Source organism: Bidens hawaiensis, unplaced genomic scaffold (genome assembly GCF_021521415.1).
Source record: "Bidens hawaiensis isolate Kalapana, Puna unplaced genomic scaffold, B.hawaiensis_p1.1 tig00060860_1, whole genome shotgun sequence".
In the NCBI taxonomy this organism is placed as follows: domain Eukaryota; kingdom Viridiplantae; phylum Streptophyta; class Magnoliopsida; order Asterales; family Asteraceae; genus Bidens; species Bidens hawaiensis.
The window spans coordinates 25723-45610 of NW_027506474.1; the positions used below are offsets into that span (position 1 = coordinate 25723).

Below are 19888 nucleotides of genomic sequence, written 5' to 3' on the forward strand. Positions count from 1 at the left end.
TTTTCTAATTTTATTTGTTCCCATCAAGTTTTTATAATACTATAAGTTTGTTTACATGATCGTTTTATCTCACTTCAAACTTACTTTTAATAAAAATTTACCATCTATTACACGTTTGTCTAAACACTAATAATTTAATTATAAAATATATAATTTACAACCTTTAATATTGTTTGTTAATGAAAATTTTAAAGTGAAAAAGAAATAAATAATGCTCGAAATCGCTCGATGTTCGATCAAAAAATGCTTGATTCGATTTTGGCTTGTTTCGGTTTTCGCTCGGTTCGAATTTCAGCCGTTCGGTTCGGTTCGATTGTAAACGAGCCAAGCAACGAGCGAGCCTTCGCTCGGTTCGGCTCGGCTCGTGAAGGGCTCTAATTAATAGTGTAAGACATGCACTTGAACTTGGACATGAGAAACTCTCATTGGGCTTCATTTATTTCTTACGGGCCTTTTTGTACCAAACATTTTGACATTTTACTTTTAAATATTTGACCTTTGATTGTGTGAAAGCTCAAATTTTATTGAATTTTCAAAAATCGATGAATGTTATGACTAGTAGAAAATTCCCACTTTAGTCCGTAGCAAATCTTTTCGGCGGTCAATACATTTTATAAATTATACGGGTGATGCTATTAATACTTATAAAAATGATTTTTAATATTTTTTAATATGTAATTTATATGATTATCTTCATTTCACATTTCACCAACTATAAAACATGTGTTTGGATGTTAAATTTGAACCCCCACCGTCTATGTGGCACTTACGTGATGAACTCACATCACATTTTATACATCCCATAACCCATACTTTTATCGTTGTGTTGTTATTAAACTTATTCACATCTTTATTATTATAAAGAATTTAACCTCTAGTTAGACATAGCTTAAGTTCTAATTATTCGTATCTATCTAATATTTTTATGAGCTTTTACCATCCGGATATATACCTTTATATACCTTGATTAATTTTCTATATTACTTTATTTTTTTAGGATATACATCTTAACCTGAAGAATAAAGTATGCGAATTAGTTGTAAGGCACACCCCTTATTAAAAATAATTGATAAGGTAATATGCAAATTCACAATTGTTTGTTTTTCAAAATCTAGTGTAATTACAAGAATTTAACATGTGCGATAGATGAGAAATTAAAAATATATAAATGGTATATGCCATCATTGGGCGCCCCCTACCGGCCGATCTCACGGCTAATATGAGTGAGATAAAACACATGTCTTATTGTAAGGGTGTGTCTGGGATTCCTTATTTAAGTTTAAAAGGACTTTATGTGAAAATGAATTATAAACTTATGACTTTTTGAAAATGAGTGTGTATAAAAGTGTTTGGATTAACTTATGTTAATAAGTTGTTTTTAAGGAGTGTTTGAGAATATTATACCCTTTAAGTTAATAAGTTACAGAATCATAACTTTTCAAAACCCTCTTATTTTGCCTTGACCATAAGTTAAAAACCATAAGTCCTTATGGTTTGTCAAACACCTTTTACACATTATTAACTTTTTAAAAAGTTTATAAGTTATAAGTTTGTGGAAATAAGGAATCCCAAACACCCCCTAAATCAAGTGGTGCCAGAGTTTTATTACCAAATCTTCACAATAAATTATCATCTCCTTATTAATGAGGCAATTTGTGAGAACAAACTTGAAAAGTTGAAATTTAATTGTAAAACTTCTATGGCCACACACGATTACACGAAACCTAGTGTTAATAACAGTGCATACATAAGAAGAGACGTGTGATGACTTAAATCTTAATATTTGATCCACGTAGTTTCTTTAACATCTTTATTTATGTATGTTGATGAGACAATAAAATCTCTTAAAAATATGTCATTTGGTCACATGTCAATGCATCAAGACTATGTAGGGGTGCATCTACATGATGGGGTCGACCTCATTGATTTAGTGGTCATAACTTGGATCCATATCTTCTTTCAAATCATAACGATAACTATAAAATCAACTGAAAATGGACACGTTGAGGTTGACCTCATTGGCTACATTAAGTGCCAAAACTCGCGTCACACCTAAAGTAATCAATGTATATTCTTTACATGATAAATAATAGTGTTTGTGAATCTCTCTCTTGCACACAAGGCTTCATGGACTTTGTCCAACAAGATCTTTGTGTTATGTTTGACAATTGATGGTTAAAAATGTTATTTTATTGATGTATTTGATGTATATATACTTGTATTTGTGGCCATAACAAACTCCTCAAAATATTGGGTTTTGTATTTTTCTTGTGGACCATTGTTTCGGTGGATGACTCAACATACTTAAGCTTCATTTTGCACCAAACGAATTTAGTTGTGGCTTTTGATAATTGACCTTGGATGAAATTGAACTTAAAATTTTCAATATTGAAGAATCCAATAAATAATGTGAAAACAAGACAATTATGACTTTTAGTTCATAACAATTGTGTCCCATTCATTGGATCCAATACGTTTTTATACCAATTTTCTTTAGGGATTGTATCAAGAAGTTGGTTAAGTAGTTAGAGCATTCACATTTCATCTCATCCGATGTTTCCAATTTCATTATTATATATAAGAAAAAATGACCAAAAAAAAACATAGAAAGCCCTACATCCCACCCCCATCCCCGTTTCCATTCATTGAATTTTTATGGGAAAACAAATCAATTCCTTAAATTTTGCTCTTAATAGTCATCCCACTTATCGTTTTTAATATATTTTGTTAGTAGGATGCGAAATTATGAATGAGAAAAAGAAAAGAAAATAACAATATTATCTAGTTGAATAGAGATCAATATGATGAATGAGAAAAAAAAAGGATATATAGATAGGTATGACGGATGAGATGCGGGGTTTTTATATTTTAATGAGAAATAAATTTTAAAAGTATGATTTGTAGTTGAAGTATATGATAAGGGATGATGGAAAAGATGTAAGTTCTCTTAAGAGTTTTATAAAATGTGAAACAAATTTAGAAGTGTATTTTCTATGTTAAATTATAAAGTGAAAGATGGAGAATGAGATGTGAATGCTCATATAGCTATAATTAATACAGAAGTACTAGTAATCAAATAAAACAATCAATATACCTTGTCACTAGTTTTATGAAAAGTTTCTTAAGATATTTTTGACATATCAAAATGTATAAACATCTAAAAATACGAAAAAAAGGCACCAAACTTAGATTTTTAGTTAATATCAATGACACTACACTTGTATGAATGCATGGTGGGCTTGTGAAAATATCTAAAGTAACGACATGTTACCCCTTAAATTCGTCAAAATAAAGATATACATTTGGTGTAAATTAAAATTAGTTTAATGTCTCTTTATCAATTTTTGACAATTTTTTAAAAATAACATGTTATTATTTAAAATATTTTTTTTGCAAATACATGCTTTTAGACTAACCTGGCAACTTTAATATAGCAAAACTTGGTTGAGTGACTTTTCTATAAACATATTTCACAAGATAAATTCTCATTAAAAACCAATATATATATATATATGTTGACGTATTTAGAGACTACTTTGAAAGTTATGATGGGAAAGTTTCTTATAAAAAGAATGAGTAACTATATTGGTTTTAATAACAAAAGATTACTTAAACTTCAAAGAAGATTACTCAAACGTATATAGGTAATTTAGTTTTTTATTAAGTTAAAATCTACTTCAATTAGCGTTTTTAAGAAGTTGTGTAGGCTTATTTATTTAATAATATTATACAGAAAAGAAAAGGTTTGAAGCTCACACGAACAAATTCAACGTGATTTTTGATTAAAGAAAGTTATAGTTTCAAAATAATAATAATAATAATAATAATAATAATAATAATAATAATAATAATAAGATGATGATGATGATGATTAATCAAAATTTATCAAATTCTAAAAGATAAAATAATACACGGACTCTCAAATATAATATACTACTAGGAACCCTAACTAACATGTTTTAGTTTCATGTTTTCTAATCCACATGTTTTGGTTTCACGTCTCTCTAAATCTCTAATCCGACATACTAATAAACATGTTTTAGTCTCACGTTTTTCTAACAGAACCCTTTAGTATATTGTTTCAGATTAAATTTAATACTTTAAAAGAATATTATACAAGTTAATATCAATAATTCCAGAGCAATTTTTATAATACTATAACGTACCATTTATCCAAGAAGATTTATATTACATCAATATATTCAATTGTTATTGGGGTAAACGAGTTTGGGTTATAGACATGTAACACTTAATAGTTAATATTGTACCCGTCTCAAAACCTGTAAAAACTTTTAAAGCTAATGCCTAATCTCATGCGCAATCTCATACTGAAATACTCATCCATAAATGTTTTGTGTTCAACTTTTTATACCGTATCTAGCAAGGAATTATTATTTTTTTACTTCACAAAGAAGAAAAATAAGAGAGAAGTATTATAATTTAAGAGAACATTTATTTTATAATTCAAGTTTATGTTAGAAGTGGTGTTTAAAAACTGTTTTAGAATAAAAAATGAGAAATTTTGAATGCGATTTTTTTAAAAAAAAATTATTTTTAACTTTCAAGTAAATATTTGAACCAGAAGTATATGAAATTTGTTGTTAAAAAGTTAAGTTAGTCTATATTGGTTTAATTCCATAGATTATAGTCTTTGCTTGTCTAGTATTAATATATCTAATAAAGATGACATTAATTTAGTGTTACGCTGAAACATCAAAGTTAATGGTGTGGAACTGTGAAAGGGATTTTTTTAAGAGGCTACTTTCGAACTTTTGATGGACATGAAATACCCAAAGTACCCTGGGCTGAAGATGAATCAAATATTTTTTTTTTCAAATAGCTGATGGTCTCATGTGTAAACCTAGTCTATTGATGTCATGTTCAAGGTTGACTCATCGACCGTCATAAGACCGCACCCCCTGATGAGTGGAAACCGAATTTAATCCGTAAACCCTCGTCACATCTCCACATAAAAAGGCATACCTCTTGCCATTGCCACTAGCTAGGTGCAAATTATATTTTTATTTGGGTCGAATAAAAAGACTACATATAAAAGGGATACTAGTAGAGATGATCAAATAAACCGGTTCCTGGAACCGAACCGGTTCCTACCCGTTTTTTGTAGGAACCGGATCCTATCTGATTCAACCCGATGATCCGTGACCGGTTCTTGCATTTCTGTGTGGGGGCGGGTAGGAACCGGAAACGAACCGGAACCGGAAACGAACCGGTTCCATCCGGAACCGGTTCCTAACCGGTTCTAGCCGTTGGATCGAGTATAGCCGTTGGAAATCGTTTTTTTTGGCCGTTTTTTGACCGTTGGGGTCAAAAATAGCCGTTTTTTGGCTCCCCCAAGCACCCCACTACTAGTATAAATAGGTATTTGGTGTCATGGGTTCATCACAACACTCAAAACGCAAACCCGAACGCAAAAAAATACAAAAAAACGCTATTACAACGTTTTGAGTTCTCTAATCTCTTGTTTTCTCTTCTTCTATATTCATATTTGTTGTTATGGCTGCCTCACAATCATCAGTTGGTCAAGGTTCCAACGCCGAACCAAGTTTCGTTCGTATTGTACCTCATAATCGTAATCAAGAGATTTGGTGCAATTGGGATTTGGTTGAATTGAGTGACCATTCATTGAAGGCTCGGTGCAAGTTTTGTGGGGTTTATTTAAACCCACTTTCGAATTCAAATTTGAAGAAACACATCGAAAAACCGTATTGCAAGGCGTTGAAAAAAAACGTCGATTCGCAACAAACGCAAATGGATAGTGAAGGCGGAATATTTACATACCAAATTGATCGAGTTCAAGATCGTATGGCGAAGTTTGTGATTCAAGAAGCTTTGCCGTTTAGCCACTTCGACAACCCTCGCTTAACCGCCATGATTCGAGATACGCTTCAACCACAATACACTCACGTAAGTCGTCATACTCTTAAACGTTATTGTTTAAAATTGTGGAAGAAGGCCAAAGAGGTACTAATTGCATATTTTGAAAATATAAATACGGGAATAAACTTAACTAGTGATGTTTGGTTGGCTCCACATGGTCTACCCGAATCTTATCTTTGTGTCACCGCTCATTGGGTAGACCCGTCATCGTGGGAAATGATGAAACGCACCATTGCTTTCGAACTCTTTGAGTATCCACATACGGGAGATAATTTGTTTGAAATTTTAGATTATGTTATAAAAACTTATAAACTATAAAATAAAATATTTTCAATGGCATTTGATAACGCGTCGAATAATATATCGGCGGTTGATAAATTAAAATTAAAATATACGCCGATTTGCAATGGTGTATTTTTTCACTCAAGGTGTGTTGCACATATCATTAATTTAATCGTGCAAGACGGACTTGCTTCGGATGATGTTACATCGATTATAAACGATTTTAGACTAATGATACATGAAGTTTTTAAGAAAAGTAAAAAAAGACAAATGGAATATAGAAAATTTTGTAAAGATACGGGAAGAAAAGCTTTGGGAGCTAATTGGGATGTACCTCATCGATGGAATTCCACTTGCATAATGTTTCAAAGTGCTTTGGAACAAAGAGAAACTTTACAAATGTTTCATTCTAGTCTTGCCGAGAATGATTTGGCAATCCCCTTTTCAAATGAGAAATGGGAAATTATCAATGACTTATCGACTTTTCTTGAAGTTTTTAAAACATCAATTACGAAACTATCGGGAACGTATTATCCGACAAGTCCCTTGGTTCTTTCGGAGTTATTTTTAATGGTTAACAATCTTAAAGAATTTGAAAATAAAAGTCCAATGTTTTCAAACATCATATTACTAATGAAGTTTAAATTAAAAAAATACTTTCTTGAATTGCCAACGGTTTTTACTTGCGCCGCCGCTTTAAACCCAATGTTAAATGTTACGGGGGTTGAATGTGTGATAGACGAAATTTTTTCAGCCTTAGATATGCATGAAGTTGACCCAAACTTTTCAACAGAGGCAAAAAATTATTTTAACTTGAATTTTAAATTTATGTATGACTTTTATTTAAATAAATATGGGTCAAACATACACATGCCTATGCCGGGGGGTCTTCATCAAGTTCAAGTGCTACTAGAGTACGAGATCCCATGATTAGCCTTATGAACACCGTTCGCAACGTAACGGCTAAAAAACAAAGGGGTAACACCCCTTCAAGCGAACTAGGAAGGTATAGTGCAAATGATTACTCTACCGGTTTATCCGAAGAGGAATATGGCACTTTTGATGTTTTGGCTTGGTGGAAGGTAAAGGAAACCGAGTTTCCGATTCTTGCCACCATGGCCCGTGATTTTTCTAACCGTCCAAGCTTCTACGGTAGCTTCGGAATCCGCTTTTTCTCTTAGTGGCAGGGTAATATCGGTGAGAAGAACAAGACTAAATTCGGAGTCGGTGGAGATGTGCATTTGCTTAAAGGATCACTTGGACTCAATCGATCGTATTCAACACGTAACCACTCTCGAAGATGAAACACCACTTGATGTTCGAGTGCACGACGAACAAGAAGACATTTCTACAAGTAATTCCGAGGAAGAAGTCGTCGCTCAATAATTACGACGAACAAGAAGGCTTTTCTAGAAATAATATGTCACAACTTTATATTTATAAGTTTAATGTTTTGTTAGTTTGTTTTTGAAGATTTTAAAACATGTAACCTTTTTTTTTTTTTGAACTTCTTAAAGTAAATAAAATGAATTTTATGTTAATTGTTTTTTTTATTTTTCATGTTATACAAATACGAATCGTAGTTTAGAATCCAAATCGCAAACGAAAAACGAAAAAAAAAAATTTTTACACTGTAACCTGTTGGAACCGGTTACAGTACAGGAACCGGTTTAGGAACCGGTAAGAACCGGTTAGATAGGTTAGGGGTCCGAGGGTGGGAGAACCGGTTCGGTTCCCTAACCGGTTCGAGCCTGGAACCGGTTTAAAATGGGGTTTTGAATATAGGAACCGGTTAGGAACCGGTTCCGGTTTCTAGTCCCAAACCGTTTTGAACATCTCTAGATACTAGGCAAATAAATTGCACATCACATGGGTCATTTATAGATGGTTGAAATTTGTACGTCCAGTCCATATTTGGCCCACACTATACACTATAATGGACCATGATAGTCGGAGTCCGTTAAAGCAAATGCAGATCAAATGATCAATGGTGTGTAACCGTGTGTTTGCTTTTTTACTTTTTAGGCAGTTTGGACTTTGGAACAAGTAATTACAATCTATTTTATTTATAACTGCTTTTACAAATTAATAGATTGGTATAATGTACACACAATCTTAAATCTACCCTCTCTAATAAAGGAATCAATAATTGGACAGGCGTCCACTCCTAAATCATTCCAGATTTCTTTTTCCCGCCTATAACTTATCTAGGTTTTATTAATTTTCACGGGTGATTCATATTATAAAATTCATAACATCTAGCCCACCCTATTCACAATTACGTCGTACATTTTTCTTCATCTCTAATTCCTAATAGCCGGCCCCTGATTCTTAGTAGCCGGATTGAAACCGATGTTTTGATATGGTAACAACATGGTGAATCAATGAACGACGGTCAATCGATTATTTAAGGTATTCGATTTAGGGTAAAATCTGGCTACCATGGTCAATAGATGAATGACGAGTTAGGGTTTTTTTATTCCAATTTGTTGATTTCTCTAGCTATATTTCGACGATTTAAAGTATCTGATTTCATACAAGCATCAGACTGTCATCTCTCATCAATTTCGTAAGGTATTCGATACAATCTGTCTATTTAGATGTCATGTTCTCGATTGCTTCAAACATGTTTCTGAACGTTTTATTCAATGTTATAGATCATGATGTCGGAGATGAATGCTTAATTGGCAAGCTTGCCAATTGTATTTCTTTGATTTAACTGTCAGATTCACTACCCAGCAGGGCCTTGTCGATGACGGTATGTTTATTTTCTTTATAATCTTAATTGATTCGTTTTTTGTTAGCTAATTGGAAGAGGACGAAAGTTGATTTTAGATATCAGAGGATATTTATGGCTGTAACATGTATTTTGTGATTATTATTGACGAATATACAAAAATTGAGTTTATATTGGTGTTGCTGGTCCTCTTCTGGCCAGTGTATGAAATTACTTGAACAAGTCCTTTGCCGCCTTTAATTAGGAAGGTTAATATTTAGGTTTAAATACATTAACTGATGACCAATGTAAAAATAATTAACTGATGACTTATGTTTAAATAATTATGTAGGTTTAAACACGTTACTGATCACCTATGTTTATATTTGTTTAGTCATGTTTTTGTAATAATTATTATTTTTAGGACCTTTATTGATTGAGTTGCAAATTATCATAATTCAGAATGTTGATTTTCTTATGTAGTTACGTACGAATCATGAGATCGTTAATATTTGACTTCATGTATCATGACTGATCAATGAACACTGTAACCCCATAGCCAGATTGTTACTTCTTTACTTTGTGTATTATAACTGTTCACTTTGATTTATTTGCTAAAGGAAAGGATAGGTTTGTTGCTTTATATTGGTTAAAAGAAAGATAATACGCCTGAGATTGTTGTTTACGGTTTAACATCACAACTTATGATATAATTCAGTTTTGAACATGAAAATTAGTAAAATACAAGTAATTCCAATGGACAATTTGTTTTGTGACACCTTAAGACACGGATGTGAACAATAATTTTGTGACAAATGAAGAATTGTGGTAAGAAATGTTTATTACTTAACGTTAGGGTTGTTCACGGCCCGGTTTGGTCGTGGTTTTTTAGACGAACCAGGGGCGTGACAGTTTAACCGTCTTTATATATATATATATATATATATATAATTCATGTCATGGTTTTCAGAGTGTATAATTCATATTATACAATGTTTTTTTCTTTGATTTTGATGTTAGACGCTTGGTGAATCAAAAATGGAATGACCTTGAATTTGTTTATATGAAAACGCTGCAAATGGATACATCGTTAATGCAAAACGTCATTTCGGTTATGATTATTGAAGCCTGCTGTAAGGCCCCGTACCCGGTAGCCCTACTTTAACGTTGGATTTACTCATAAACACAGTTCTACAAATCATAGTTTATTAAAACTTTTTGCGGAATATAAAACATCAACCATTCGTTACAAAACATTAAATCTTTTCTTTGATACCATAACACAAAACATTATAATTAAAACATCTTTACTTCTATCTTCAGATGCCATCCGTTCAATCCATGCCATGTGCCATCCTCATACTAACTATATAATCAGCACATCTGCGTGCATACTTAAAGTGAGCTACGCTGAGTGAGTTCTAGTTAATCAGGCGACATACAACACATACACATATCTTACATACATACATATCTTAACCCTGTATAAATATCCATAAGAGGAACATCGCATAATATCTATTAAAAGAACCATGGGTATTGCCCGTGCTATATATATATAATCCATAGAAGGACGCTCTATATAAATTCTCCATAGAAGGACGCTCTATATATTTCCATAGAAGGACACTCTATATACTTCCATAGAAGGAACCTTCTATATATTTCCATAGAAGGACACTCTATATACTTCCATAGAAGGAACATTCTATATATTTCCATAGAAGGACACCCTATATACTTCCATAGAAGGAACATTCAATATATTTCCATAGAAGGACACCCTATATACTTCCATAGAAGGAACATCCTATGTATTTCCATAGAAGGAACACTATGCTTTCTATTAAAGGAACACTATGCTTTCCATTAAAGCAACACTGTATTTTCCATTAAAGGAACACTATGCTTTCCATTAATGGAAAACTCAATATATTTTATCCGTAGAAGGAACTATATACATAATTTATTATTTAATATCCATATAAGGAGCAATCACTATACTTGGCAATACATGCAATATCCGAAGATCGTTCACGTACCGACAAGCAATCATCCTTACATTACATACAATATTCAAATCTATATTTATAACATGACAGTACGTGCAATATCCGAAGATCGTTCACGTACCGACAAGCAATCATCTTTACATTACATGCAATATTCAAATCTAGATTTATAACATAACAGTACGTACAATATCCGAAGATTGTTCACGTACTGACAAGCTTTCATTATCATTCAAGACATATATAGATAACATATAAATCATACATGGCATACACTTACCAATTTAGGGTAAGTGTATTAACTATCACATCGAGTATGCACACAGTCCCGAAAACATAACAAGGAATGGGGCTAGAAACTCACCTGAACTCGGTTACGTTCACTGTTGATGGTTACTCCTTTCGAGAGGTGTGTACGGCAAACTGTATAACAATTACACGTAACGATTAACTATCACTACCCATATCACGTTTCTAGTATAACAATAGCCCACAATGAACGGGGGGTCCGGGGGCAGCGCCCCTGGCAGCGGGGTTCTATGGGCGGCAGCCCCTAGCGGGGTCCAAGGGGCAGAGCCCCTGGCTGGGGTTAAGCTGAAAAAATTTTATTTTCACTAACTGTCTTAACACATTTTCCATTAGGATTTTAATATTATCATCCAATTCGCTAACTCATTTGCTATAACGAATTAAGCCTAATTCGCTATCTAATTCGTTACATAACCTTTCTTAGTCCGTTATCCAGATTCGTCCCTTATTACCATCTGATTCGTCATCTCATGACTTGATTCGTTATCTCAGCATAGCGAATGAGCCTATAACGAATCACCAGATTCGTTATCTTATTTAACGAATGAGTCTATAACGAATCACCAGATTCGTTATCTTATTTAACGAATGGGTGATTAACGAATTAAGGGCTGATTCGCTATCAATTCACACGAATGAGTCCCATTCGTTATGCACGTGTAACGAATTGATCCACCATAACGAACTATCTACAGTTCTTATCCACATCTTTGACTCTAGGGTCAAAGTCAAAATTGATAAGAACAAGAACAGTCAAACTATATCAGATCTGCGATTAAACGTTCATTTCTTAACGAAACATCATGATTTAGGTATCATTGGAATCGTCTATGCAGCACCTACAAACCCTAACCATTCACTCGTTCAAATAGTTGTGTTTATAGGGTGCGATTTAGGCATATATATACGGGTTCTATTAGCCTAACAATTAACCCATCAAATGTTAATCGATTTCCATAAGATTTGTTGCTTTGGACTCGTTTATAACATACTATAACAGATCTATGATTTCCCAAACCAAAACGAACCTATATGAACGATTTCTAAATATAGACGTACCTTAAACGAGTCGGTTTACGAACACGGTTAAGCCTTGATGTTGTTTTGGTTCTTCACGAAGATCTAGCACCAACGGGTTCGGGTTTCCACCTTTGAATCTTGGCTCGGGTTATAGGATGGTGTTTGTGTGTGTTTATCAAGGTGTAGGCTATGATGTAGATTTGGATAAAAATGGAAATGATTAGGGTTTAAGGGGTATTTATACTCCCTTAAGCCCATAGACCTAAGACTCATATTTCCTTTTTGGTCCATCTTTAATTCTATTAATCAAGCCCGCTACCCCTAAAGCTTTATTATCATATTATCATATTATCCCACTAACTCAAATAATTCACCCGACGCAGGTATAACATTAAATATTATTCTAGAATTTTCGAGATGTTACACCTGCAAACTTGGAAAAGGTATTTCTTTTATTATTATGCTATGGTTATTGATTAACTATTTAGGGATTGTTTTGTCAATGCAGTAATATTTGTCAATGAGGGTATGCAGGTTGTTTTGTTTAATGCAGATAAGAACTATGACCATCGTTACAATTCGATGAATAATTCTATTAATGAGTTGGAGTAATAAGAGACTATGACCATAACAAATGAAGACTAGGTACACTCAGAACATGTGCATATTGTAACTTTGGTCATTAAATGCAAACAGTGGCTATGAAGATAAAGAACACTACAAAGAGCAGGCATGTCTAAGATTTTGTGTTAGAATCAACTTCAATCAAACCATTTAGAAGTATGTTGATGTTTTGATTAATAGTTCTTTAATTTTCATTTGATTTTTCATTTTTGAAGGTGGTTAGCACATTTTCAAAATTTGATGGCTGCATCAAAATATGTAATTATATATGATTATATGCCCAAAATTGTTAGCTTCTATTGTACAAACTTTTATAAATTGTATTTTAATTATACACACTTTTATAAATTGTATTTTAATTATAAATGTGACCACATAAGTATATGTATCATATTCATGAACCATATTTTTCATTTTAAAATTCTAAATACGAACCAAATATTTTAATAATAGAAAATAGTTTACACCACCTGACCACCGAAACTTAACATCCAAACCACTAAAACCCAACCTAACCGCCATGTTCGGTTTGTCGTTTCCGAAACTGTAGTTGACGGTTGATTTGGGTTATGTTTCTCTAACATGCCAAAAAGGGTGATATTAAATATTAGTCAATTAATAATACAAGTCAAATGCCTCAAACATGTATTATGTATATTCAATCCATAACACTTTGTATATTATTTTATTTAAATTGTTAGATTTCTAATTACATATTATAGTTTTTTTGTTATTTGTTTCGAGATTAATTGCTAATAAAAAAAACAAAAATTTTTGGACAAAATGTGTTTTAATTAGACCAATTATTTGTTTTTGAGTTGGACCCTTATTGACTGTTATGTCCATACGTGTACATCTAATTTTATATTGTGGGTTTGTAAATGTATCATGTGCAGGATGTTTGGGGTTCCCAATCATGGTTTAAAGGATAAATGATTAGGAGTCGCTTCGAGCATCACAAATTGATCGTAAAGTCTGCTCTGTACAATGTACAGCTCAAGCAAAAAAGTCTATCAAGTTTATGGAAGGTCATATGTGCGGTAATAATTGTATTAATTATTATAAGCCGATTAAAATGCGCCAAACCCAAGTGGTGCCATGAAGTCCCACATGTTTTGAGGTTAAATAAAGTTGGTTTTATTTCTTCGTATGTTTTGAGTATGGTTTGTATTTTGATTGAGGTTGATTTTTTTTGTTTGATACTGGTATATATGATTTTATAAGTTAATGTTTAAAATTTTTTGAAGTCTTAGTATTTTGTTATCTTTTATACATTTGGCAATCAATTAATGTATTATGTATTAATTAAATTTTCAATCTAGATCAAACATATTGTACTATAACAGTGTAAATTAGTTTTCATATCACATTATATGTATGTACATATGTGTACACACACGCCCATCATCCCTAATTATTATTTGTCTGTTTATACAGTTTAGACTTATAAAATTTAAAATTTTTAACCTGTGTGTTATGCGGGTACCTAACCTAGTACATGTATATACCAGGGTTATTATCACTTCGGGTTTCTCAGATTCTCGAGTGTGTAACTTGATTTTTATTATTTCTTAGTTAAACCATAAAACTGAACCGAATTCAAAACGGTGAAATTCAAACATAATTTTTTTTTGATTTGGTTTGGCCTCCGTTTCAAACATATTGTATTCAAAATAAAATATTTTTTGGTCTAACAAGGATAATAATATTTTATATTGATAAAAACACTTTATTTCAAATACCGTTCGATTTTCTAGTAAAACCTACACCATAATATTGACAAAAAAATTAGTAAGAACTATATATTCAGATTTTTGTAAAGCTCAAATATTACAAGTTATTAGAGAATAATCAAACTACATGTATAATGAACTACTAAAAAAAACTCTATTTTTGAAGTGTGAAGTTACTCCCCCCACCACGAGTTAACAAGAAATCACCTTTAAACACAAATGGTTTTCCTGAACCACATATAAATAAATAAGAAGCACAAATTTATTGACAAATTTATTGATTTTTGATTGTCTTTTAAACCAATTAGCTATAGCCTAACACAGGAACGCTCATGGTCTTCCTTTTTCTTCCTTTTTTAAAACATTTTAGATTTCGTCAAATAAAATAGCAGAATATAAAAAGTAAGTATTGATCAGACAGGATTTTTTTTAATAACATTTGAAACTACCCACAATACCCGATAAGCCGAATGAGCATTCCTAAAATAAGATGTCAAACATGCATACCATCTTGACGATTAAGACATGACTCACTCAAAACACCACTGTGGAAAAACTCCCTTATGTCAAGTTTCGAATCTGAAATCTTATAATATCAAGATTTAACTATCGCATATTATAATTATTAAAATACAAATAGCATAAACGAATCCCCCAAATACTTCCACTATTATCATCCCCCCCCCCCCCCCCCCCCCCCCAAAACTGTTTGAAACAAACCCTAATTCAAAATGGGCGAGAAAATTGACATTGAAAAGCTGATGTCATACAGCGATGATCTGGTTGAGTTTCTAAAGAACGAAAAAGACATGAATAACCTGAGCAATTGCCTTCAACAATCCAACGGACTCACCTCCGGTTGCCGTTCTGATCATGCTAAACTTCGTACTTCTCTTCAAGGTACTCAGTTTATTATTATTATTATTATTATATTATTAAATTTTCTATCTGAAAACATAAACTAAGTGACTTTGACCGAATAGCAATTACTCGGTCCGTGAGGTACTGACTAGTGATTAACTGGGGATTAACTGGTGCAGTTTTAACAACCGTGGCTAAAACTCACTAACCTCCACCTCAGCATGCCACGTCAGATTCAAAAAATTCGTTGAAAACCTCCGTTTTTCTCACAACACCAAACCTTCACAAATAGGCCTGTAAACGAACCGAACCGAACGAACACTTAATTGAACACATATTTTGTGTTCGTGTTCGTTTATGTACGTTTGTTTAAATTCTAAACAAAGAACAAACGTAAATGAACATATATGAACAAATGTAAATGAACACAACAAACATAAATGGACAAATATAAAACTGTTAAAGTAGATGACACTTCAAGATAATATTTAATTATTTTCTATTAATATGTAAACGAACATAAATAAACAGAAATAAATGAACATACACGAACTTAGATGAATAAACGAAACATGTGTTCATGACACAATTTTTTTGTTCATGTTCGTTTGTTTATTAAAGAAACGAACATAAACGAACTTCCCGCCGCACGGTTCACGAACAGCTTACTGAACGTTCGGTTCGTTTACAAGCCTATTCACAAATCCATTAATAAATTATTATACTATATATGGTTAATAATGTATATGCTTGTGAGAGGGAGGGGTCCACTGTTGAGGTCCGTAGATAGTTTGCGGAGACCGACTTGAGCCCGGACAAACTTTCTCCATAGTGGTGAAGTTTGGACTGAGTTTGTTTGCATTGTTGCCACTTAGATTCAAACCTCAGAAAATGAAGCGCGTTGTGGCTGCTCTAACCAATTAAGGAACTAAATATTATTTAAATAAAGAAGAATGTCAGGAAATTTTAGGCCTGTAAGTGAACTGAACGAACAAAAACGAGGGCATGCTGGTGTTCGTTCATACCAGTTTAACTGAACACGAACACATACATTTTTTTTGTCCATGGCATGTTCGTGTTCGTTTGTTTAAAACCTAAACAAATAGTTCGCGAGCGTAAACGAACACAAACAAACTTAAAAGAACAGATTGAACAAACATAAATGAACGTAATTTGCCAAATGTAAACGAACACAAACGAGCATAAGTTTGCTTTAATAAACACAAACGAACAAGTCCAATACATCACAATTGGAGGAAGTGACAATGTAAAGGCTGGAATAGTGGAATCTATTAGGAACTTACTACTTAGGGGTTAAGTGCGGATATCATATCGTATTACCAATCAATGTTATGGGTTTTTATTTATTTATGTTTGTTGTTTTGTTTTCATATCATGACATGAGTTATATTTACTAACATATTTAATGTTAAAAAAAAACTATAAAACTACATAGTTAAAGGGTTAAACTAACATAAACGGATGAACATGAACGAACGAACGAACACAAATAAACGAATGTTCATGAACATAAATGATCGAACAGCACATGTGTGTGTGTTTGTTCGTTTATTAAATAAGCGAACATAAAAGAATTTCCCGTCTAACAGTTAATGAACGTTCGGTTTGTTTACAGGCCTATGAAATATAGTTTCCATGGCACTATGCTTGGTGGCGTTTGAAGCATTGCACATTTTAAACCAAGACTGATCTACATATGAAATATGACCATCAAATAGCATTTTTATCATTATACACTATTCATAAGGAAGCCAACTACAATACTAATATGGTCACCCCATACGTCCTATTTTATTTACTTTTTCATTATTTGTAGCAAAATGATAGTCCATTTTAACCAAGGCACAGCTATAATTTGCTATTTTTGATGTTTTGTTGTATCTGAAGAGAAGCATGTTTTTTCTGAGTCTTTGATATTCAAATGAAACTCAGGTTATCATAACATGATAGAGACTTGCAAGCAAAAGATAGAAGAAGCTGCAAATGCCAAAGTGGCCTCAGATGCAGACATTCATTTGCTTCAGAGCGAGTTGGAGGAGGAGATTCAGAGGGAGGCGTTGCTACGAGAGGACCTCAGATAAGTATATAGCTGCATTCGTCCCAGTTACATTACATAATGTATTTGATTACTGATTATTTGTCATATCATATACTACTGCACAGTCATCACCAGCCAAATTAAAGACCTTGAAGAGCAAACAAGTTTTGTTGAAGACAGAAGGCAGCTTCTCGACAAACTCCAACGAGATCAAATCAAGACACAGTAACACTTAAACCTACCCATATTATTATTTCGACCCTAAGTTGCACACACATAAATTCGGTCGACCCAAACATGATCTGTTTAACCCATTTATAAAAAATATTAAAAGAAATTGTTATAAACAAAATGGATATAGTTTAGAGTCGGTAGAGCACATGAGTAATATGAGTGATTTTTTTTTTTTTTTTTGTAAAAAATTTAAATCTTGAAAATTCATTGGAGATTGCTAGTGTGTTTTCAGAGATTTTGAAAACGGAAAAAACAAATATATTATTATAAAAGGTCTTTTTTTAAAAAAAAAAACATAAACGGGTTAATGGGCCAACCTGAACCCGTCTCATTTTCAAACGGGCCAACCTGAACCCGTCTCATTTTCAAACGGGTTGTGTTTGTCAACCTAAAACCTGTTTTTTGGTCTTGGGCTCAGGTCGTGTCAACAATTACAGCCCCTATGTAATACCAAGCATTTTCAACTATCATTTATTTCACAGGATGAAGCTGTCGATGTATGCTTCTGTAACAAACATCATCCCAGACTTAACCCGAGACTCCAAGATATCTGGACGTATCCTTTCTTGTCTTTGCTTATTTGGTTTTAATTTTGCTTATTTGATTTTAGTTTAGCAATTGCAATTCTTTAAATTCACCACCAATCACAGATATTGTTGATAAAGAGAAGAAGGCCGTTGAAAAATTCGAGTTCGATTCCCAGGAGGTGGATACGTGTAACGCAATCTGGAAAGTGATAACCTGCTGATCTGAGCTTTCTCGTTCCGTTAAGTCAATCTGTGATTATGTTTATCATTATTCAGGTTATGACCTTTTTTCCTTCATTGGATGATATTCATGTTGAATAGGAAATATAAATAGCGGGCAACGGGTATGTGATAGAGACGAAGCTTATTCATCTTTGCTTTGTTGGTAACCTTATAGGCTTTTGTCATGTTGATTGATGACTTTAGTAATGCTTCTGGTTTGTTTCGCAATATGCGAACATGTTATTTGTCTTTTAAAACTGGACAGCTTCCTGTTAGATATGTTCATATTTGTATGACCGTTAAAAGAAAATTGGGTTTAAGAATGTTGTGGCCTGGACCGGCTCGTGGACTGTGGGTGAACTGACTAATTGTTCACGGGTGTGACTCACGGTTTGTGTGTTTATGATTGGATGATCAAACAGATGGTGTGTAATGTGTTTGCATAGAAGTGATTATAATTTGCTTAAAGCAACATTAGCCCCTTTAAAGATTGGGATCTATAGTCATAATTTTCAGATTCATTTTAAGTTAGTTGATGTAATGATGCTGACTCTACAAAAGAATTGTTTAAACCTGTCATGTAGATGTCTTTTAACCTTTTTTATTATGAAAAATGCCCTGAATCATTAGCTTGATATACAAGATCTTTCATCAATCTTCTTTTTTGTAAATGTGATATATAGACATTGATTGACTAGATCCTAAATCTAGGGAAAAGTATTGAGTAAACAAATATATGTCATGTTTTAAAGGATTGTGAATTTGGTGCATTTTATATCAACTTTTGCCAATGAATTAGTGCTGCTCAAGGCGCGAGCTGAGCCGAGCAAGCTTTAGCTCAACTTGAAGTTAAACGAGTCAACTTGGCTCGTATTTAAGCTCAAGCTCCACTGGTAAAAGATCGAGCTAGTCCGTGAACTCATTAAAAAAAGTATTTAATACTTAAAAAAATTATTATTATGTGATCTCTAGTGGGCTAACCGGCTAATGGACCATAGTTGTTTTGAACAATAAGTTACATAACCAGCTAGCAAGACACTAGAAAAATATTAACCTAAACCATCCAACGAGCGAGTTTTCTTTGGCTCAAGCTTGGCTCATATACAAATAGAGTCAGATTGGCTTTGTTCGTATTTTAAATGAGCCAATTTCACGCAAATTTTGAACAACCCTACAATAGATACATTACAACCAACCACATAATTAAAGCTTTGGTTAGGCAGCTAGTCTAATCGGCACAATGCCCTAGTTTATGCCAATTGATGCAAATCTTGCCAAGTTATTGCAACCAATGTTTGTACATGTGAGTTGTGATCGATTTTCATGTCACTGAAAGTCATGAAACAATGGAATTCATAATATAAGAAAAAAAACGAGACACTTTTGACTTC

At 32.9% G+C, this 19888-nt stretch overlaps 1 protein-coding gene across 1 annotated transcript; it reads left to right on the forward strand.

Moving 5' to 3' along the window:
* Positions 1 to 15311: 15311 nt before the first annotated feature.
* Positions 15312 to 18560, forward strand: LOC143617942 (kinetochore protein SPC24 homolog). The gene is made up of 5 exons (XM_077090329.1): positions 15312 to 15494; positions 17409 to 17548; positions 17633 to 17739; positions 18231 to 18304; positions 18399 to 18560. Exons 1-5 carry the CDS (start codon positions 15326 to 15328, stop codon positions 18494 to 18496), a joined length of 588 nt encoding a protein of 195 aa, XP_076946444.1. The 5' UTR covers positions 15312 to 15325; the 3' UTR covers positions 18497 to 18560.
* Positions 18561 to 19888: the final 1328 nt, after the last annotated feature.

What these genes read in the sequence shown, in the direction of transcription:
- LOC143617942 (XM_077090329.1), top strand. Translation starts at nt 15,326, where the DNA reads ATGGGCGAGAAAATTGACATTGAAAAGCTGATGTCATACAGCGATGAT. An exon ending in ACTTCGTACTTCTCTTCAAG is followed by an intron (nt 15,495 to 17,408) that starts GTACTCAGTTTA and finishes AATGAAACTCAG; the next exon opens with GTTATCATAACATGATAGAG. An exon ending in AGGCGTTGCTACGAGAGGAC is followed by an intron (nt 17,549 to 17,632) that starts CTCAGATAAGTA and finishes ATCATATACTAC; the next exon opens with TGCACAGTCATCACCAGCCA.